At 44.4% G+C, this 18230-nt stretch overlaps 1 protein-coding gene and 1 pseudogene across 4 annotated transcripts in view; one reads left to right on the top strand and one right to left on the bottom strand.

Moving 5' to 3' along the window:
- Window positions 1-1605: 1605 nt before the first annotated feature.
- Window positions 1606-18230, bottom strand: part of LOC123483288 (probable helicase with zinc finger domain) — a 66577-nt gene continuing 49952 nt past the window's right edge. For 3 of the 4 annotated variants that reach the window (XM_045212951.1, XM_045212953.1, XM_045212952.1), the window contains 7 exons: window positions 17572-17794; window positions 17342-17424; window positions 16113-16614; window positions 11175-11394; window positions 10411-11011; window positions 6749-7049; window positions 1606-6149 (listed from right to left, as the gene is read on the bottom strand). In XM_045212951.1, coding sequence (XP_045068886.1) covers window positions 5785-6149; window positions 6749-7049; window positions 10411-11011; window positions 11175-11394; window positions 16113-16614; window positions 17342-17424; window positions 17572-17794 — 2295 coding nt within the window. In that variant the 3' untranslated portion in view covers window positions 1606-5784. The remainder of the gene's footprint in view (window positions 6150-6748; window positions 7050-10410; window positions 11012-11174; window positions 11395-16112; window positions 16615-17341; window positions 17425-17571; window positions 17795-18230) is intronic. The other variant, XM_045212954.1, reaches the window with a different exon arrangement.
- On the top strand, window positions 14553-16085 carry LOC123483289 (annotated as a pseudogene).

The raw sequence follows: 18230 nt of genomic DNA, 5'->3' as shown, positions 1-18230 counted from the left end.
TAGTGGTGTATACATGTTATGATAACCACAAAACCATACATTTCTAATGAAAATAAAATCACTGATATCTAGCTTTGATGAAAGCCAGTTTCCTGCATCCCTTTCATGCTTCTCTCCTGTATACAAGACACCTGGGTCATGTTCATTTAGGCACCAAACGGAAGAAACGGGATGGACTACCTGGACTTGCACAATAAGAAAAGCTCATTTTGTTTACTGTTGCAAAAAGTTTTCCTTTGCATGTCCCAATGAACACAAACCTGTTTTGAGAATAAAGCCTTGCAGCATGGTCATAGAGGGGAATATCCAGAAAACTCGGGTCTCGGACAGTGAGTGTGTCGATAGAGCGAAGACATGTTAACTGGTGATGATGAAAGGAGTCGTCTGTGGAGGCATCCCCTCACTGGGGGGGGTTGATGAAAGAAGGAATCTGTGGAAGTGTCCCCTCACTGTGTGTGTGTGTAGGGGGGTGGGGTGATGAAAGGAGTCGTCTGTGGAGGCATCCCCTCACTAGGTGTGTGTGTGTGGGGGGAGGGGCGGGTTGATGAAGGAAGGAGTCTGTGGAAGCGTCCCCTCACTGTGTGTGTAGGGGGGTGATGAAAGATGAACAAGAGCACCCACCCTGTCCTTCGCCACATCAGAGAGTCCAGGCTTTTGATCCGGATCTTTTCAGTCTACGCTCCCTTGATGGGTTAATTTAGATTCCAAACTCACAGCCGGGGTTAGTTTGGTGGCAGAGAGAGAGTAACTGCATGATGGAGAATGGATCAAAATCGAAAACAGAAACATTGAGAGAGAAAAAGACGTCAGAGCTGCCTCGGTTGATTCTAAGCCAATAGTAACATCAAATGCCAAAGACGCAAGTCTATTGGCCTTGAGTTGAGCGTCTTGAGTGCAAACTGTTGGGGTACTGTACACCACTAGGGTAGGGGTTCTATACACCTGTGGAGAAAATGGTTGAGACGGCTAGGGATAAACCGGTCCTAAGACGGATACAGTGTGTTGGGGGTAAGTCAGTCCCTACACCCAAACGAGGGCATTGCGTTCATCCACCTCTGGCCTGCTGGCCCCCCTACCTCTGCGGAAGCACAGTTCCCGCTCAGCCCAGTCAAAACTGTTCGCTGCTCTGGCACCCCAATGGTGGAACAAGCTCCCTCACGACGCCAGGACAGCGAAGTCACTCACCACCTTCCGGAGACACTTGAAACCCCACCTCTTTAAGGAATACCTGGGATAGGATAAAGTAATCCTTCTACCCGCCCTTACCCCACCCCAAAGAGAAAGAAAAAAAGGTGAATGCACCAATTTGTAAGTCGCTTTGGATAAGAACGTCTGCTAAATGACGTAAATGTAAATGTTCCTCAGGGGCCACATTACTTCTGAGTGAGATAATGACAAGTTCTATAACTTCAATGGAAAACACAAGACACCCAGCGACTTCATGAGAGTAAAGTAAATTGTGTAACCCTTCGGTCCCTTTGGGGACATTGAGCCACATGGTGTACACTTCATTTCCACACAGGGAAATCACTCAGAGCAATAAAACTCTCCCTCATCCAATCCAACAATTGAAGTATGTCTCTGCAATAAAAACAAGAGAGTAACTGATTCAATAAAAACACTTTAATAGAGAAACACATTTTAAAAAACAAAACAAAAAATAAAATAAAACCTTTGAAACAAAGTCTAAATCCTTTATCATAACCACCACCAATTGAATTGAAAAGAGTGAAAGGGAAATATTCATCATTATGTAGCCCACTCGTGTGGATCCAGTGGAGGGTAACAGTTAACAGGTGTGCCATTGATTTACTGTAGGAGGGGAAGAAACAGAGGAGACTGGAGACAAGATGGATGACAACAGGAGATGTGGTTTTACAAAAGGCTGAACACAGTGCTCTCTACTGGCTGGGCAAAAGGCTGCTCCCAAAACAAAACCGTCCGTTCAAGTTAGGGTTGTTTTAGTTGTTTTACGAAGGCATTTACACGATGATATGTGACTGGGTCTGGGTGGAGGCTAACTGACATTCAAACTGTTGACGACAAACAAATTAAAAGCTCCCGTCTCGATGCAAAGTCAGTCAGGTCACGAGTCATGACACGGCACAAAATTGAGATTTTGATAGTGACTAAGCAATAATAAAGGTCTGAATAGGCGCGGTATGGACACAAGCACAGACCTACTATTACTTACTCTTGGACAAGATTATTAAGAACAAACACTTAGAATGGCTCAATCTCTTATGGTTTGGATTTCACGCAAATACAGATCAGAGACTGCAGAAATTGTGAGGAGTATTGCACAATTTAGAGATTAACCAACAACTAATTTGTGGAAAACTGATTCAAATTTGATATCCACTTCTTTGCAAAGATTTTCAAAGCTTATAATATGTGCCCCGTAAGTCTGGGAGCAACTTTCGCCCAGCAAAATAATTTGGAGGAAAAACAACTCTTACATGAGCATTACATAATTCATTGACATGTTAATAAAATATCATACTTTTTTGTTCATAATGTCACAAGTCATTGTACACATCAAATAATATGCCAAAATGTTACTTTGTAGGGATAGAACAAAAACATGATATTTTTATTGTTGTTGCACAAATCAATACAAACTTTTTGATAAAACCGGGGATATAAACAAGCCAGGTCTTCTTGGCATGCACAGAATTAATGTACAGTTTTACGTGAAAAATAATTGTCGAACCACAAAGCACCGCTGAAATGAAAAAATATTTTTAACAGATTCTGCGAAAAAAAACTTCAACAAGGACAAATAATTCCTGCAACATTGATTTTAAAAATAAGTATTCTACCGTAAAGTAACATGTTTTATATGCCTGCAACAAAAAAACGTAAAAGCAGCCAGACACCATCTTATAAAAATGAATTAAAAAAGTTATTACTATAAGATGCTGTGACTGCCAACACGGTCCATGTCAATTTCTGTGAGTTGATTTTGTGAATTTGCATAATTAAAAAAAGGGCATACCTCTTCTTTTAAACAGCTTCTACAAAATTGAGGCACTCCCTAAACCTTGTTTGTAAATACCTAGAAAATGCATATTTACAAGTATGTTTTTTTTGTGACAACCTCTTGAATCTGGACCTTGGAAAGTTAACAATGACCAAAAATTTGAATGAACTGATGTCCCCGTAAATGTTTTTAATGATAGTTTCAACTATGTTTAAGGGATGTTTTTAATTCCGACTAGATTTGCTTCCTGAATAGCTGACAGCATGTTTGACTCAAAAACAACAAAAAAATATATATATCTGATTGACATACATTAAAATGAATGACAAAATAGTTACATAAATGTACCAGTTAGAATCAAAGGGTCTTTTATTACAATATACTGAAACAAACCATTAACACATTTTTATTTTATTTATTTTAGATTGGGGAGAAAAGGCTGCAACACAAATGAATCATGAAAAGTTGAGATAAAATGGTTTCCAGTAAATGTGACAACTGTGGCTTTTACACTAAAAAAAATCTACCAAGTCAATCAAAATCAGTCACAAATGTGCATTTGATAATCATTGTCAATACTTTTCATGATAATTTTATCCTACTGGCAATTAATTATTTGAGTGTGCACACTATACAAATGTATAAAGATTGGACAGCTTGATGAAGGTTGTTTGCTAATTCTTTTACAAAAATGCAAATAGATTTCACTCACAAGATATGTGCATGTCACCCTAAAAACAAAATACCTCAATGATTGGAATGCATGTCAGAAAAGTCATACAAACGGCTGAACAATTTTTTTTATTTTGTGGTTAAAATAACCCACACTGATTGCATTTATTTGTTAACAAAACATTTTGAGATGTCAAAATAAAAGCAGATTTTTTTTTCTGTCTAAATTTCCTGGGAAATTGCCAGGGCAAACAGACAGAATGAGTTACCTCAGTCATCTAAGCAACTATTTAAATCAGAGCAAGAGGTTGGTAGCTAAAAGTGATGTCCACTGATGACACAAAGAGTACATGGAATATCGGTGAAAAAGACGGTGGGAAACTCAGATGATAAGACCGAACCAAAAAGTAACTGATGGCTCTGGTCTAAACCAGCCGGTTTTCTTTCGGGCCGAAGTCCTACATAAGTTCAAAAATAGTCTACGGTTGCAAAATTCCCAAAATTCCCAGGTTTTTCGGGAATCCTGGTTGAAGAATTCCAAGTCGGACGATTCCCTCGTTGCTTACTCCCTTGCTGATTCCAGAAAACATCCAACCGGGATTTCAGAAAAACCAGGGAATGTTGGGAAAGTTTGTGACAGGATCTTTCTCACGCCTTTCTAAATGACCTTAAAGCTCTGAAGTGGGTCAAAGAAAAGCAAGGAGACAACGTAGATCCAACATCTTCTAAATCTTCACTCACTCAACATGAAAAAAATATTTTCAACTTAGCCGTGATCCCTCTCTAAACCTTCAGATCCCCTCAGCAGCCATGCCTTAGTTATGCCTTTTCAATAGACTTCACATTACCCATCCACTCACATATGCACTTTGTCTCAAGTTTCACCACATACCATTTTTTGTATATGCAGTTTTGCTTGACTGATTAGATGTTTGGTCGACGGGATTTCACATGTAACACGTTGGAATTTAACCCCATCACGCAATACACCTACTTCAAAAGACAGTGTAAAGGGAAAGCCATTCGCCCAACAGGAGAACAACTATCTTTGGACCTCAGATGAAACTGCAGAGGAAGCATACCATGGTTCTTTCTGAAACTAGTTTTTCCAAGTTGGAATCAGACAACAGTAGACCTCACTTCGATGTGGCTCTTCATGCTTATCATTATCTATCCTATATTTTTCTATCTTTTAAAAGAGAGGAGAGGGCCAGTGAAATGGGGGATTTACATGCAACCAACACATTTGTATAAATGTATCATAAAGTAATTTTAAAGTAATAGTTTTTTTCTGAACGGTGTGTGTTTGCGTGTGCATGTTTGTATGCATGTAAGAATCCCATTTACTGCACTAATCTGTCACTGAAGATGATTTTCAGGTGAGAATGTCTAAGATTAAGGATCAAAAGCAAACCAAATGAAGTCTAATGTAAATGCTAACATGATACAGGAATTTCGATACATGTCTGTGGCATACAACTCAGTCATTTATTTTCTTCATATGTACAGATTAGAGGAAAATGTATCTACTTCTATACAATGTTCCATATATTTTATATGAAATTAGTTGACCACTTAGCTTTTTCCCTGTTAACACAACTACGATGAAAATCAAGACATAGAAAGTCCACTCAAAATTAAAAAACGAACGAAAACAAAAAAACCTTCAACATAAAGTGGCCAACATAACCAACTTCAATAAGGGAAAACAGACAGGCAGCCAAGTGGTCAACAAAATCTTGTGTTTTTATTTTTTTATACTTTTCTTTGCATTACGTACATATACAAGTGTACATAATATAAGTATATATTCATATATACATAATGTGTATGTATATATACCAGTAATGCAATCCATTATATATACTTATGTTTTACATATTTTTGTTATTTTTTTTGTCAGATATGTGAAACAGAAGAAAGATTTGACTGTTACAAATAAAAGTTTAAAACAAAACAAAAAGCGGGAAACGAAACTATCAATAGAAACGATTTGTAAAAGCACTTGTACCGTTTTTTTTTTCTTTTTCACAAAAGGTTTTGCTATTATTTGCTTTTTTTTCTTTCTTTATATTTTACATGTTTTTTTATTTTATATTTTTCAAGGGGGTACTTCTAAGGGGTGAAACTCATTTAAAATAGGAATAGTATCCGTTGCTACCGTTTGAACTTCCTATGCTGAGCTCTTGGAGTAGGGAAAGTGGGTCGCTGTGCTTTTTGACCTGTTCAGGGCGAGCTCTGGGTTTGGGTGGGGCGCGGAGGGCACTGGCGTAGGACATGGTGGGGGGTTTTCCAGGGTTTTGGGGGCCCCCCGGGCCCTGGCCGGGCTCTGGGGGGGCCTGCTGCTGCTGCGGCTGCTGCTGCTTGCTGTTGGGCATGAGAGGGGGGAACTGTCCGAGGTGCTGGAGGGAGTGGGCAGGAGGCTGGGCCGCAGCTACTGCTGCTTCAGCCTTCATCTGCTCCTCTGCTGCCTGCCGCAGGGCCTTGGAAGCTACTGGAGAGAGGGAGGAGGAGGAGGAGGAAGGAGAGTGAGGAAGAAGGAGGAGGATGAGGGGAAAGACGAGAGGGGAAAGAGGAGGAAGAAGGACAAGAGGGAGAAGGAAGGGAAAGAGGAGAAATATACAATACATTGGGGGTTACTTGTCAATGTCAGGAGAACAAATGGACACTTAGGAAGAAAACTGACACTTTTGGTTTTGCCACGCTTGCATTGTTGGAATCATTGACAATGACAGCCACACGACAGGCATTTCAACTTGCGGATTCGTCAACCTTACAGTGGCCAACAAGCCAACAACCTTCAAATTGTATTCACCAGGTCAATCCCTGATGACAACCGTCAGAAATTGAACACCTGACCGGCTCCCACCTGAGTGTCACCGATCACTACTCTGCCACTGCTAGTTATCACAGGCACTGCCAAGTACAATTTGAGTGCAGTAGGCTACACTTGAACCATTATATATTTTTATTTTTAAATGCAGTGATCTGCACTGTACCTCACTCAGGTACATAGTCAATAAAATACTGAATAATTAGCATAACAGTTTGATAATGGTTTAAAAAGTCATTTGTGGTGCTTCTGATGCGTACCTAGGAGGTCCCGGTGTTGGTGTTGAACGAGTGTGCTGGCTCCGTTGCATGGAATGTTCTGGAACGGGCCGGGGCCACCCCCGTTGCCGGGCCACAGCTCGGGCGGGGGGTAGCCGTAGGGGTGTTGGTGGGGGTGAGGGTGTTGGTGTTGGTGTGTGTGGGGGTGCTCCTGGGGGTCTGCCGGGCAAGGCTGTGGCTGCTGCTGGGCCAAGGCGGCGGCGTTGGCGGGGGATCCCTCGTCTGGGTAGCTGGAGGAGATCCGCCGCTGGTAGAGGGGCCGCCCGGGACCCCTGGGTTCATACTGAGAGAGGGAGACAGAGGGAGAGAGAGAGAAAAAAAAAAGACAATTTAGGTAAATCAAAATCACCCATGGTACATTGAGAGATCATCCCCATTCCTTTCCTCACAGTGCCATGTCATAGCTGTAGGAATCACAACACGCTCCTCGGCGCTCCTCTTATTTGTCAACTAGTAACAGCAGGTGTGAGTGAATACATTCCACTCCACAAAATTCTAATTTCACTTACACAACTCATTCACTCTTCTGCCAGAGCGCCTATTACACGTCCCGTAAGCTGGGAACATGCATAGTATCATGATAAAAATCCTGGAAAAATCATCGGAATACCAATAAGACGGGATAAGAGCCACGCGAGGGGACAGGCTGAGCATTCTGAAGAGCAGTCGAGAAACACCCGTTCCTAAATTGAACAGTGGTATGAAAACAGAACAGCCCTCGGACCAGAACACTATCCAGAGGTGTTGATGACTGTGGTGAGGTGAGCCTTTGGGGAGTGACAGTGTTATACTCAACACCCTGTGAGGGAACCTTTCTTCTCTGGAAATGTTAGTTGCATTGGGGGTGTGTGTGTGTGGGGGTGGGGTTTCGGGGGCATACACCCCCCGGGACAAAACATTTTTTTGAGACTTGACTAGTGCAGTGTTGAGACTTGATTAGGTGAGGAGTGAGGTGGTGTGCTGTCTCTCCAGGTCTGACTAGCGTGCCGTCTTGTGTCTCGTGCTCAGGCAGGTTTGACTGTCACAGCAGCACAAAGAGCTAAATAACATTTTGAACGGTGTTGTACCTTGACAAATTATCTGAAGTATGTTTGGTAGAAATACTATGTACGTTTTGTATATACAGTGGGGAGAACAAGTATTTGATACACTGCCGATTTTGCAGGTTTTCCTACTTACAAAGCATGTAGAGGTCTGTAATTTTTATCATAGGTACACTTCAACTGTGAGAGACGGAATCTAAAACAGAAATCCAGAAAATCACATTGTATGATTTCTAAGTAATTAATTTGCATTTTATTGCATGACATAAGTATTTGATCACCTACCAACCAGTAAGAATTCCGGCTCTCACAGACCTGTTAGTTTTTCTTTAAGAAGCCCTCCTGTTCTCCACTCATTACCTGTATTAACTGCACCTGTTTGAACTCGTTACCTGTATAAAAGACACCTGTCCACACACTCAATCAAACAGACTCCAACCTCTCCACAATGGCCAAGACCAAAGAGCTGTGTAAGGACATCAGGGATAAAATGGTAGACCTGCACAAGGCTGGGATGGGCTACAGGACAATAGGCAAGCAGCTTGGTGAGAAGGCAACAACTGTTGGCGCAATTATTAGAAAATGGAAGAAGTTCAAGATGACGGTCAATCACCCTCGGTCTGGGGCTCCATGCAAGATCTCACCTCGTGGGGCATCAATGATCATGAGGAAGGTGAGGGATCAGCCCAGAACTACACGGCAGGACCTGGTCAATGACCTGAAGAGAGCTGGGACCACAGGCTCAAAGAAAAACATTAGTAACACACTACGCTGTCATGGATTAAAATCCTGCAGCGCACGCAAGGTCCCCCTGCTCAAGCCAGCGCATGTCCAGGCCCGTCTGAAGTTTGCCAATGACCATCTGGATGATCCAGAGGAGGAATGGGAGAAGGTCATGTGGTCTGATGAGACAAAAATATAGCTTTTTGGTCTAAACTCCACTCGCCGTGTTTGGAGGAAGAAGAAGGATGAGTACAACCCCAAGAACACCATCCCAACCGTGAAGCATGGAGGTGGAAACATCATTCTTTGGGGATGCTTTTCTGCAAAGGGGACAGGACGACTGCACCGTATTGAGGGGAGGATGGATGGGGCCATGTTTCGCGAGATCTTGGCCAACAACCTCCTTCCCTCAGTAAGAGCATTGAAGATGGGTCGTGGCTGGGTCTTCCAGCATGACAATGACCCGAAACACACAGCCAGGGTAAGAAGCATCTCAAGGTCTTGGAGTGGCCTAGCCAGTCTCCAGACCTGAACCCAATAGAAAATCTTTGGAGGGAGCTGAAAGTTCGTATTGCCCAGCGACAGCCCTGAAACCTGAAGGATCTGGAGAAGGTCTGTATGGAGGAGTGGGCCAAAATCCCTGCTGCAGTGTGTGCAAACCTGGTCAAGACCTACAGGAAACGTATGATCTCTGTAATTGCAAACAAAGGTTTCTGTACCAAATATTAAGTTCTGCTTTTCTGATGTATCAAATACTTATGTCATGCAATAAAATGCTAATTAATTACTTAAAAATCATACAATGTGATTTTCTGGATTTTTGTTTTAGATTCCATCTCTCACAGTTGAAGTGTACATATAATAAAAATTACAGACCTCTACATGCTTTGTAAGTAGGAAAACCTGCAAAATCGGCAGTGTATCAAATACTTGTTCTCCCCACTGTATACACACACCTGTATATTTTTTTTGCAGCGCCACAGCTAAATGAATGCAGCGAAAACACTGGAGAGTCCTAACACGTCAACTGGATAAACAGTGGACAAATATCCTTTTCAGACCGGATATTGGCATCCGAAAAGAGCAATGTCTTCCAATAACGTTAATTTCCTGTTAAAATCCAATAAAGGAAAATGCCACGAGGTCAACTGAGCTCCACGTTATCGAACAGGCTAGACAATAACACATAAGTAAGATGGAGAAGGCTGCTTATTCACTATGTGGTCTGACCAGCTGGGTAGGACCAAAAGTCTGGGTCGTGTTCATTAGGGCACGCAACAGAAAATGTTTTAAAACGTTTTCCACTGGGAAATGAAAATGAGTGTTGGACAAGTCCATGTAGCCCCTGCCCGTTTGTAAGTTTTCTTCAGTTTCTGTGCCTAATGAACAACCTGCACACACACTGTAGTTCTCCAGGACCAGAGTCTCCCAAACCCTGGACCACACCTCCACCCATAGGAATCCTTAATGATATGCCCTAGCTTCTCCTGTCCTCATAGTCACCTGGCTTTAACTTTCTACTCAGACAAAGTTAGCAATGTTGAGGCAACGGTTAGGAAATGAGCTTTAGAGCAATATGCTGCGCTTTAACTGATACATTTCTCTCCTTTTCTCACAGTAATTTTTAGGTCAGACAATTACAGAAGGTGAGAAAGTCACAGATTCCATTTCCTGTGATGTTGTCATTGTGAGAAATGTTTTCAATGTATTCAAATCTTTAAATATATTTGCATGTACCCGTCCGTGCTAATATGTAGCATTGGAAGTGAGGTGAAAAGACAGTTGACTGTAACATGAAACTGTGACAGACAGGGCACACTAGTATAATAGTCACAGCAATTCTATTCTTCACACACATGGATGGAGCATGGTCCTTACCTCTTCTACATTGTGAAGGGCGGTGGCACCTGCTGTTCTGGGGGAGAGGGGGTGGTAGGGCTCCTGGCTTGGGCCTTGACCCTGCTGCTGCTGCTGTTGTTGTTGGTGCTGCTGGTGCTGGTGGTGGAGCTGCATGAGGTGGACCTGCTCCTGTCTACTGGGGTGGGCCATGACGGGCAGCCCGTAGGGGAAGCCCTGGCCCTGGGCTAGCATGTGGTTCTGGGTCACGCCAGCTCCGCTGTGAGGCCACTGGGCCTCCTGGAGGAGGTACTTGACCTGCGGGGGCGGGGTGGTGGAGTGGCCCAGCTGGTGGGGGTAGGCGTTGGGGTTGTAGAGCGGGTTCCCCGGGTGCTGCTGGAGACCCGGGTTATTGAGGAGCTCCAGCTCGTGGCTGGTGGGGTCTCGGCCGGGATAGGGGCCAGGGGGGAAGGGGCCGGTGTGGTTGGAGGTTGCGGCCGAGGGGGAGGATGGGTCGCCCGGGGAGCGGGACTGGACCTGGCGATACTGGAGCAGGCGGGACTGGGGAGGGGGCTGCATCTCAGCCGGGTCCCTGGGATCGGGCTGATCCTGGGGGGGCATCTCTCGCAGGAGGCCTGGGAACCTACGGAGGAGAGAAGACGGATACATACCCTTAATATCCAAAGGCAGTCAAATCAGTAGAAAAAGAGGGAGTGTGAGCGGTATAGAGAGAGGAAAAGCAGCCAGAGATCGAGCGCGCAGGAGAACAAGACAATGGGAAAGCCGTTCTCGGCCCTGAAGGTTACCTGGTGAAAGGCGGTCCGCCAGCCTCGTCCTCCATGCCGGCACTCATCCTCCAGTTGGCCCGTGCCAGCAGCTGAGGGGGGAAGCGGGCTAGGCCGGGCTGGGCCAGATGGGCCAGCTGCTGGGGCAGAGGGAAGGCCACACCGCCCTGGAGGAAGGGCCCGGGCTCACCCCACTGGCCCAGCCGCGCCTGCTGGCTCAGGGCCTCCAGAGCTAGAGGGTCTGTTGTAGGTAAAGGAAAAGAGGGAAAAGAGAGAGCAAGATTGTACGATTATCATGGTTGGGTACAAAACAACTTTCAAAATACAGAAAGTGTCACATCATATGATGCAAAAAGCATCATACTGTGACACTTGTTGTATTTTGAAAGTTGTATATCTTGAAAACGTAATTGCTGACATGCAAAACATTTTGGGACTGTATCAACAGTGGACTAATGAAACAAATACCAAAAGATAGTTTGAGTGGTATTTTCTCTCAAGTGTTTGCCTAGGTAGTAGAAGCATTGGAAGACTAGGAGTCATCACCAGATTGCTTAAACCTAGGCCTGTCCGAGTTTCTTTAGGTATGCAAATATCGAAGTGGTAGTGACAAGGGGTTGTTTCTGGAACTGGTCAAAGTCTCAGATTAAAAACAAGGCATAGCCTACTGTCGCTACCTTACAGCCCAACCAAGGTGTGTGAAACAAAGAGCAAACTGGAACTACGAAAGATGTTTATAGACTCTTTTGGAGAATCATTTCAATAAAAGGTGTTTTATTATTAAAAACATGTCTGCGTAATTAAACCCAGATGAATGCTGTAGTGTCACAATGTGTTGTGTTTTATTAATAAAGAAACACCTTTTATTAAACTTTCCCTTTCCTCAGAGAATGGATGATATATTTTGTGAAAGTATAAGGTTGACAGTGTAATGTTATTCTTTCTGGGTGAAAAAGAACTTGGAAGTTTGTCAAAGGTCGGTAGCTGTTTCGTTTTTCTGAAATATTTCGCAAACTGTACTGAAATTCAGCCACTCGAAGGGAAAGTACAAATAAACTGTTTTATTCTTACCCTGATGCAAGCCTTCATGCCAACATGCATTGCATTTTATCAACAGGAACACCCTTTAATGATATTCCCCTTTCAGAGAATGGTTGAATATTTTTTTTTTATTTTAAGCCTCAGTCGACAGTGTAGCACTATTTCAATATTTTTATCGTTGTACTCAATTAGTGGATAATCTGTGAGTTGTTTTCAGAAAGCCATTTCAAATAAAGAATTTCAGTCGAACGCTATTTTCTCTGGATTAACCGTGACTTGAACCCTTCAAAGTTCAAAAACGTTGTTTCCCTATAGCTAATTACCTGACCTTTTGTATAATTATGTGAAAGTGATACCTGCCTCAACTTCAAACAAAAAGTGAGGTGCAACACTGATTACTGGATCTCCCACAACAACAGGAGGCACTCACTGAAGTGCCCAGAACCATCAGTTAATGCAAACGTGACCTCAGACTGTTGCATGTCAAAGATACAGACCACACACCCACTACTACTACCACCTCTCAGGGATTCTGAAGAAAAGGACGTTGAAAAGAGGTGACCAATAATAACCTTATCTGTGCAGCCTCTCGGCCCAAGCCATATAAAAACAGACTAGGAAGAGATTGCAGAGATGCAGCAAAAGCTCTACATGTATACAGTAAATATATTAAGAGGATATATACACACCTACAACACAGTCATCAATGTCTCGTCCCATTAGAAAGAGGAGATTCCTTCTATGTACACAGGCCTTTATTTGTCACTGAATGTCAAGAAATGTTTCTGGCCAAGAAATGTATTTCCTTGGACAAACTATAGAGTGACAACCACCTCATTCTATTGAACCAGTGTCTCCTTCACAAGAAAGATGAGGCTGTTCAGTTTGGACTATTTGCAGCTTGGATTGTTGGTTCCTGAGGTTGGTTAAGTAACAAATGCATCCTCTATGAGAAGACTATTGATTATTGGGAGTTCTTTCACCCTAACTGCCCATATGGCAACCTCAGTGCCACGTGCCGTGATGTATGCAACCTCAACATCATTCCGTCAAACTACAATGCCCTCTGTCTTGAGATAAGAGAAGGTTCTGTCCTGCAGTCTGGCGCTCGGTCTCTGCCTCAAGAGCTTTTACATACAGGGCTGTCTGCCCACGATTCTTCCTGAGACCTTCAGGGGGCTGTCCAGGGTGAAGAAACTCTCTCTGTACTGCAGTAAGTGTTATAATTCATCACTTCTATCCAACACCTTTACTGACCTGACTAACCTGGAGGAACTGTCTATTAATAACTACAGGCTTTCGGTGATGGCACCGGACACATTGGGAGGGATCCCTCTTCTGAAGCAACTCACAGTCAACACCTGTACACAGGAGCTCTCTGATTTGCTATGTAGGATTGTCAATATGTCACAGTCATTGACAAGCCTAGACTTTACATCAGACGGGATAGTCATTTTGAGACACCAGAACTGCTTTGAAAACAAAAAGGAGCTGTTCTTGAGCTTCCTTACTTCTACCTTCAAGAGGTGTTTTTTACATTCCCTAATGCACGTCGTTTAGAAAAAGGACCATTCAAATTCTTTGAAAACATCTCCTCTCTGTATTTGCCCCCTATCGATGAGGTACAGACACAGCTTCTGCAGGCTGGTATCAGCAGATTAGGTTATTTTCCCTTTGACGAGAAAAGCATTTCCTTCGAGTCAGTTTGTGAGACGGTATTCAAACTCTCAACTTGAATTAGATCACTGTAAATTCGGGAACTACACCACATCTGCAGTCAGAAACTGCGGATTTCATGCCAGCATAAACTTGAGCTTGATACATTATTTGAAGAATGTCACCGTCATGAGTTTCCCTTTTTGACAAAGCTGAGCTTGGTGTCTCAGAGCAGTTCTGTTGTTTCCCACATCTGGAGCAGCTGGATTTAGCACTCAATCAAATCACCACTATTGTCGACTTTACATTTAATGGACATGGTCAATTGAGGTTCCTAGACCTAAATCGTAACAGATTACCAAGCACGTTTTCTATGGCCTGCGAAGCTTGGAGACCCTAACACTGGAAGATAACCCAGTAGTTTATTTTTATTTCACCTTTATTTAACCAGGTAAGCCAGTTGAGAACAAGTTCTCATTTACAACTGCGACCTGGCCAAGATAAAGCAAAGCAGTGTGATAAAAACAACAACAACACAGAGTTACGTATGGCATTGAAGCTTGTTTGGAGGTTTGTTAACAGTGTCCAATGAAGGGCCAGATGTATACAAAATGGTGTCGTCTGCGTAGAGGTGGATCTGAGAGTCACCAGCAGCAAGAGCGACATCATTGATATACACAGAGAATAGAGTCGGCCCGAGAATTGAACCATGTGGCACCCCCATAGAGACTGCCATCGAAGCTCATGCATTAATCCACCTCACTTCCCTAAAGAGTGTAGATTTAGGAAACGTTCTCCCTCCAACCAGTGAGTCAGAGAATAGTGTAAATCTGACGCACATATTTGGAATCTTCCGTTAGGGGTTGATGCACATGACAATTTTCTCATTGCGGAACAAACTGACCATTAACATTGGCAGCGACAGCACCCCAAAACCAGGCTTGTCCCTTCGATTCCGTGCCCCAACCGTGTCCTTCCAAGACTGCTGGAGGCCGTTCTTCCAGTCTGTCGTCAGCCTCATGGCCAAGACAGAGCGCCTCCTGTGTGGGTCTCACTTCGCCGCAAAGTACTTCCCCTCCCTGCAGGAGTTTGACTTCCTTTCAAAGCTCTATGCCAAGTTTATGGACATGACTGACCTGAACAGGCTTGTGCACTTGTGGTATCTGAAGCTGGAAGAATTGGACCTTTACCTGGAGCCAGGGCTGGCCATCATGTTCCACAACCTGATCAGGCTGGAGAGCCTGAACCTTATCGACTGTGGAATCCTATGTCTAGAGGAGGACCTGAGCAGAAACCTGCACTCCCCTCAGGCAGCGCGAATCGATGAGGTGTTCACCGTGATGGAGAGCTTCCCAGAACCCCTGATCCTCACCTGTACTGCAGCTGTGACAATGCTTGGCTAATCACCTGGGCCCAGAGACAAAAACAAGTCCAGGTCATCTTGTTTCAGGCCGGAGAAGCGGAGCTGACATGCAAAAATGGTAACGGTATCCAGACCTTTGGCAGGTACTTGGAGGCCAACTGTACCCTGGACCTGAGATTTGTCCTGTTCCTCTGCACATCTCTGGGCCTGCTCCTCTTCATGATGGTGGTCCTGCTCCATCTGCTGGCCCTTTTCCACATAGCCCGAGGCTGGCTGGAGGAAGCAGTGCGGAGGCCCAACCCCAGGTACCGCAGCTGCCCAACCTGGAACAGAGGGGGCCTCCCTTCCTACGTCTCTGTCTGCACAGCAGGGACTTCCAGCAAGGGAAGGACATCGTGGATAACATCACAGCGAGCCTCTACGTCACTTCCTGCGCAGTAACTGGTGCACGCTGGAGCTGAGACTGGCCACTCTCTGGGACATCCTCATCCTGGTCTTCCTGGAGGACATCCCACATAGGCAGCTGTCTGCCCACCACTGTCTGGCCAGAATGGTCAAGACCAGGACCTACCTGGACTGGCCCCGGGACACGGCCCTGCAGCCTGCCTTCTGGGACCGTCTGTGGACCAAACTGGCTCCTCCTGAACCACAGCCCAGACTGTAATGCAACACACAGATATACATTTCCACCTGTATACCTACCTGTATCATAACAAGAGTATTCAATATTTACAGATATTTAGCTTCTTGAGTTTTTTTTAATCATTCAACATTTACATATTCTTGTTAGATATTTTGTTGTTATTATTGTTCCCTTGCTTTGAATAAACCTCCCGGTTAGAGGGGACAAAAAAAAAAAAGTTGCACTCGTAGAATTTGAACTCTATGGTAGAACTCACCCATCCCGTCTCCCAGGCCTCCTTCCTGGATCTCCTCCCCGAAGCTGTTAACCCGACTGGGCTGTGACAGGGCCGGGTGGTGCCCCCCCTGGTGGCCCATCTGGGACCTCATGGAGTTCCCCATCTCCTCTGGCCCCTCCTCCTCAGTCTCCAGCACACCCCTGTGGGAGGCCATGGCCCCGCCAAAGAAGGAGGGGTTGTGACTGCCACTGGCGTAGGCAGGGGAGAGCTGGGCCGAGTGATGCTGGTTAGGCTGGCCCATGACCGGGACCCCGCCTGGGTGCTGGGGCGGCACCCTAAAGGGGAGCCTGGACACGCCGGGGTACTGTGGGGGGAAGGCCCGGCCCACGGGGTGGGGGGCAAAGGCCGGGTTGGGGGGTGCCAAGTGGTAGTTGAGGGTTCTTTGGCTTGAGTTGTCCTTGCGGTGGAGCATGGCATTGGGGAAACCCAGTCCGTCTGTCTGAGAGTCCAGAACCCGGCCACCGCCCGGATCACACTCTCCCTGGAGGAGGTGAAGACAAACAGTGTGAGCAGGGCTACAATCACATTGCTCATTTAGTCATGTAGCAATTCTACAGAATTAATTAAACTATAACTTATTCAGATACGTATTAATTTATCCATGTATCAATTCAAAATAGTTCATTAACTATAGATGCGTTAGCTGACAATGTCCCGAAAACGATGTGCACGCTTCAATGGGGAAGAAGTCCGTGTGTTGTTGTGATTCTGGATGGCCAGATAGATAGAAACAATGACAAGAAACTGCCATGTGAGGAATCGTAGGTGGCTTGTTTCAGCTAGTTTTATCTTGTTCTTGATAGCATGTGTTGTTTTGTGTTTTGACATGTCTATGCTAATATGGCTAAAATTCGCTAGCTCGCTAACCAACAACTAACGATGTATTTGAGAGAAAACAAGTACTCATTGTGCAAATGTATTTATGTTTTCAATAAACATTGGAGACTAAATACAGTTTACTTGTCAACAATCAAGCCAACCCAGTCTGTTTTGCCCCATAGTTGCACACACACGTCGGTTTTGTTGCTAAACAACCAACCCGTCTATATCAATACTTATTTGTGTAAATGTGTGAGCAAAGCAAAACTCATTTTTGAAATCATGTATTATTTGAATTATTGATCAATAAAGAGGCTTTAATGGAGACCTTTTCTCATTGTGTTAATGCACCAACAGCGTGACTACAGAGCGAGTCAACAACAACGGACCTGTTTGTCCTTCATCTCCGAGGTCTTCCTCTCTGGTGTCTGCAGCCGACTCTGCTCGGACTTTGGACACCCGTCCATTTTACCTGAGGGGTTCAAAAATGCAGGCACTTTTTCAGCTACTGTGCTATGTGTGAGTTACTGTGCTAAGACACCGACATCACTGTACATTTTCACCCACACAGTTTCTACCCATTTCCACAATCAAGTACTACAACTTATTTGCTACACACCGTTTCTGATGGAATCAGCCTGAAGCTCCTTGTCAGGACTGGTCTGCTGGCCCATGCCCAAGGGGGAGGGGTGTGTGACTCCGCCGTAGGGGGTGGGCGAGCCCCGGTTCTGGGCCTGCAGCAGGTTCAGGTTATAGGCCATGGCCGCCTGGTGGCTCATGATGCGTGGGTCCATGGCAAAGCGGTTTTGGTAGCCGGGCCATGGCAACTGGATGGGGACAGACTGGACACCACATCAATACGAGTCAATATAAAATCAATGCACACACATCAATACATGTCAAATACACAAAATACAATATGCCTAGTCATAGCATAGCGGATAGGGTTGACAGGAAGTAGGTTAGCTAATTCCAGTGGTTATATCGTAGTTCATTCAAAAATGTGGATTACAGCCCATTGTCCCTGTTAAATAAAATATAAAAATATCGGTAGACCCAAATAAGTGCAAGTCTAGGTAACAGGTTATTCCTAAAAGAGTGATGTTGGTACCTAGGCAAATTTTGATAAAGGGTCTACGAAATTCTCTTTTTCTCATGGACGTTCTAGTAAAATGCTTTAAGACTTTCACAACTGACAAGTTCTGACAAGAAAATAAATATGCAGGAGATACTGCACTTAGTGGTTAAGAGCGTTGTGCCAGTAACCGAAAGGTTGCT

This window comes from Coregonus clupeaformis, unplaced genomic scaffold (genome assembly GCF_020615455.1).
Source record: "Coregonus clupeaformis isolate EN_2021a unplaced genomic scaffold, ASM2061545v1 scaf0066, whole genome shotgun sequence".
NCBI lineage: Eukaryota > Metazoa > Chordata > Actinopteri > Salmoniformes > Salmonidae > Coregonus > Coregonus clupeaformis.
This window is presented reverse-complemented; position numbering and strand designations above follow the sequence as displayed.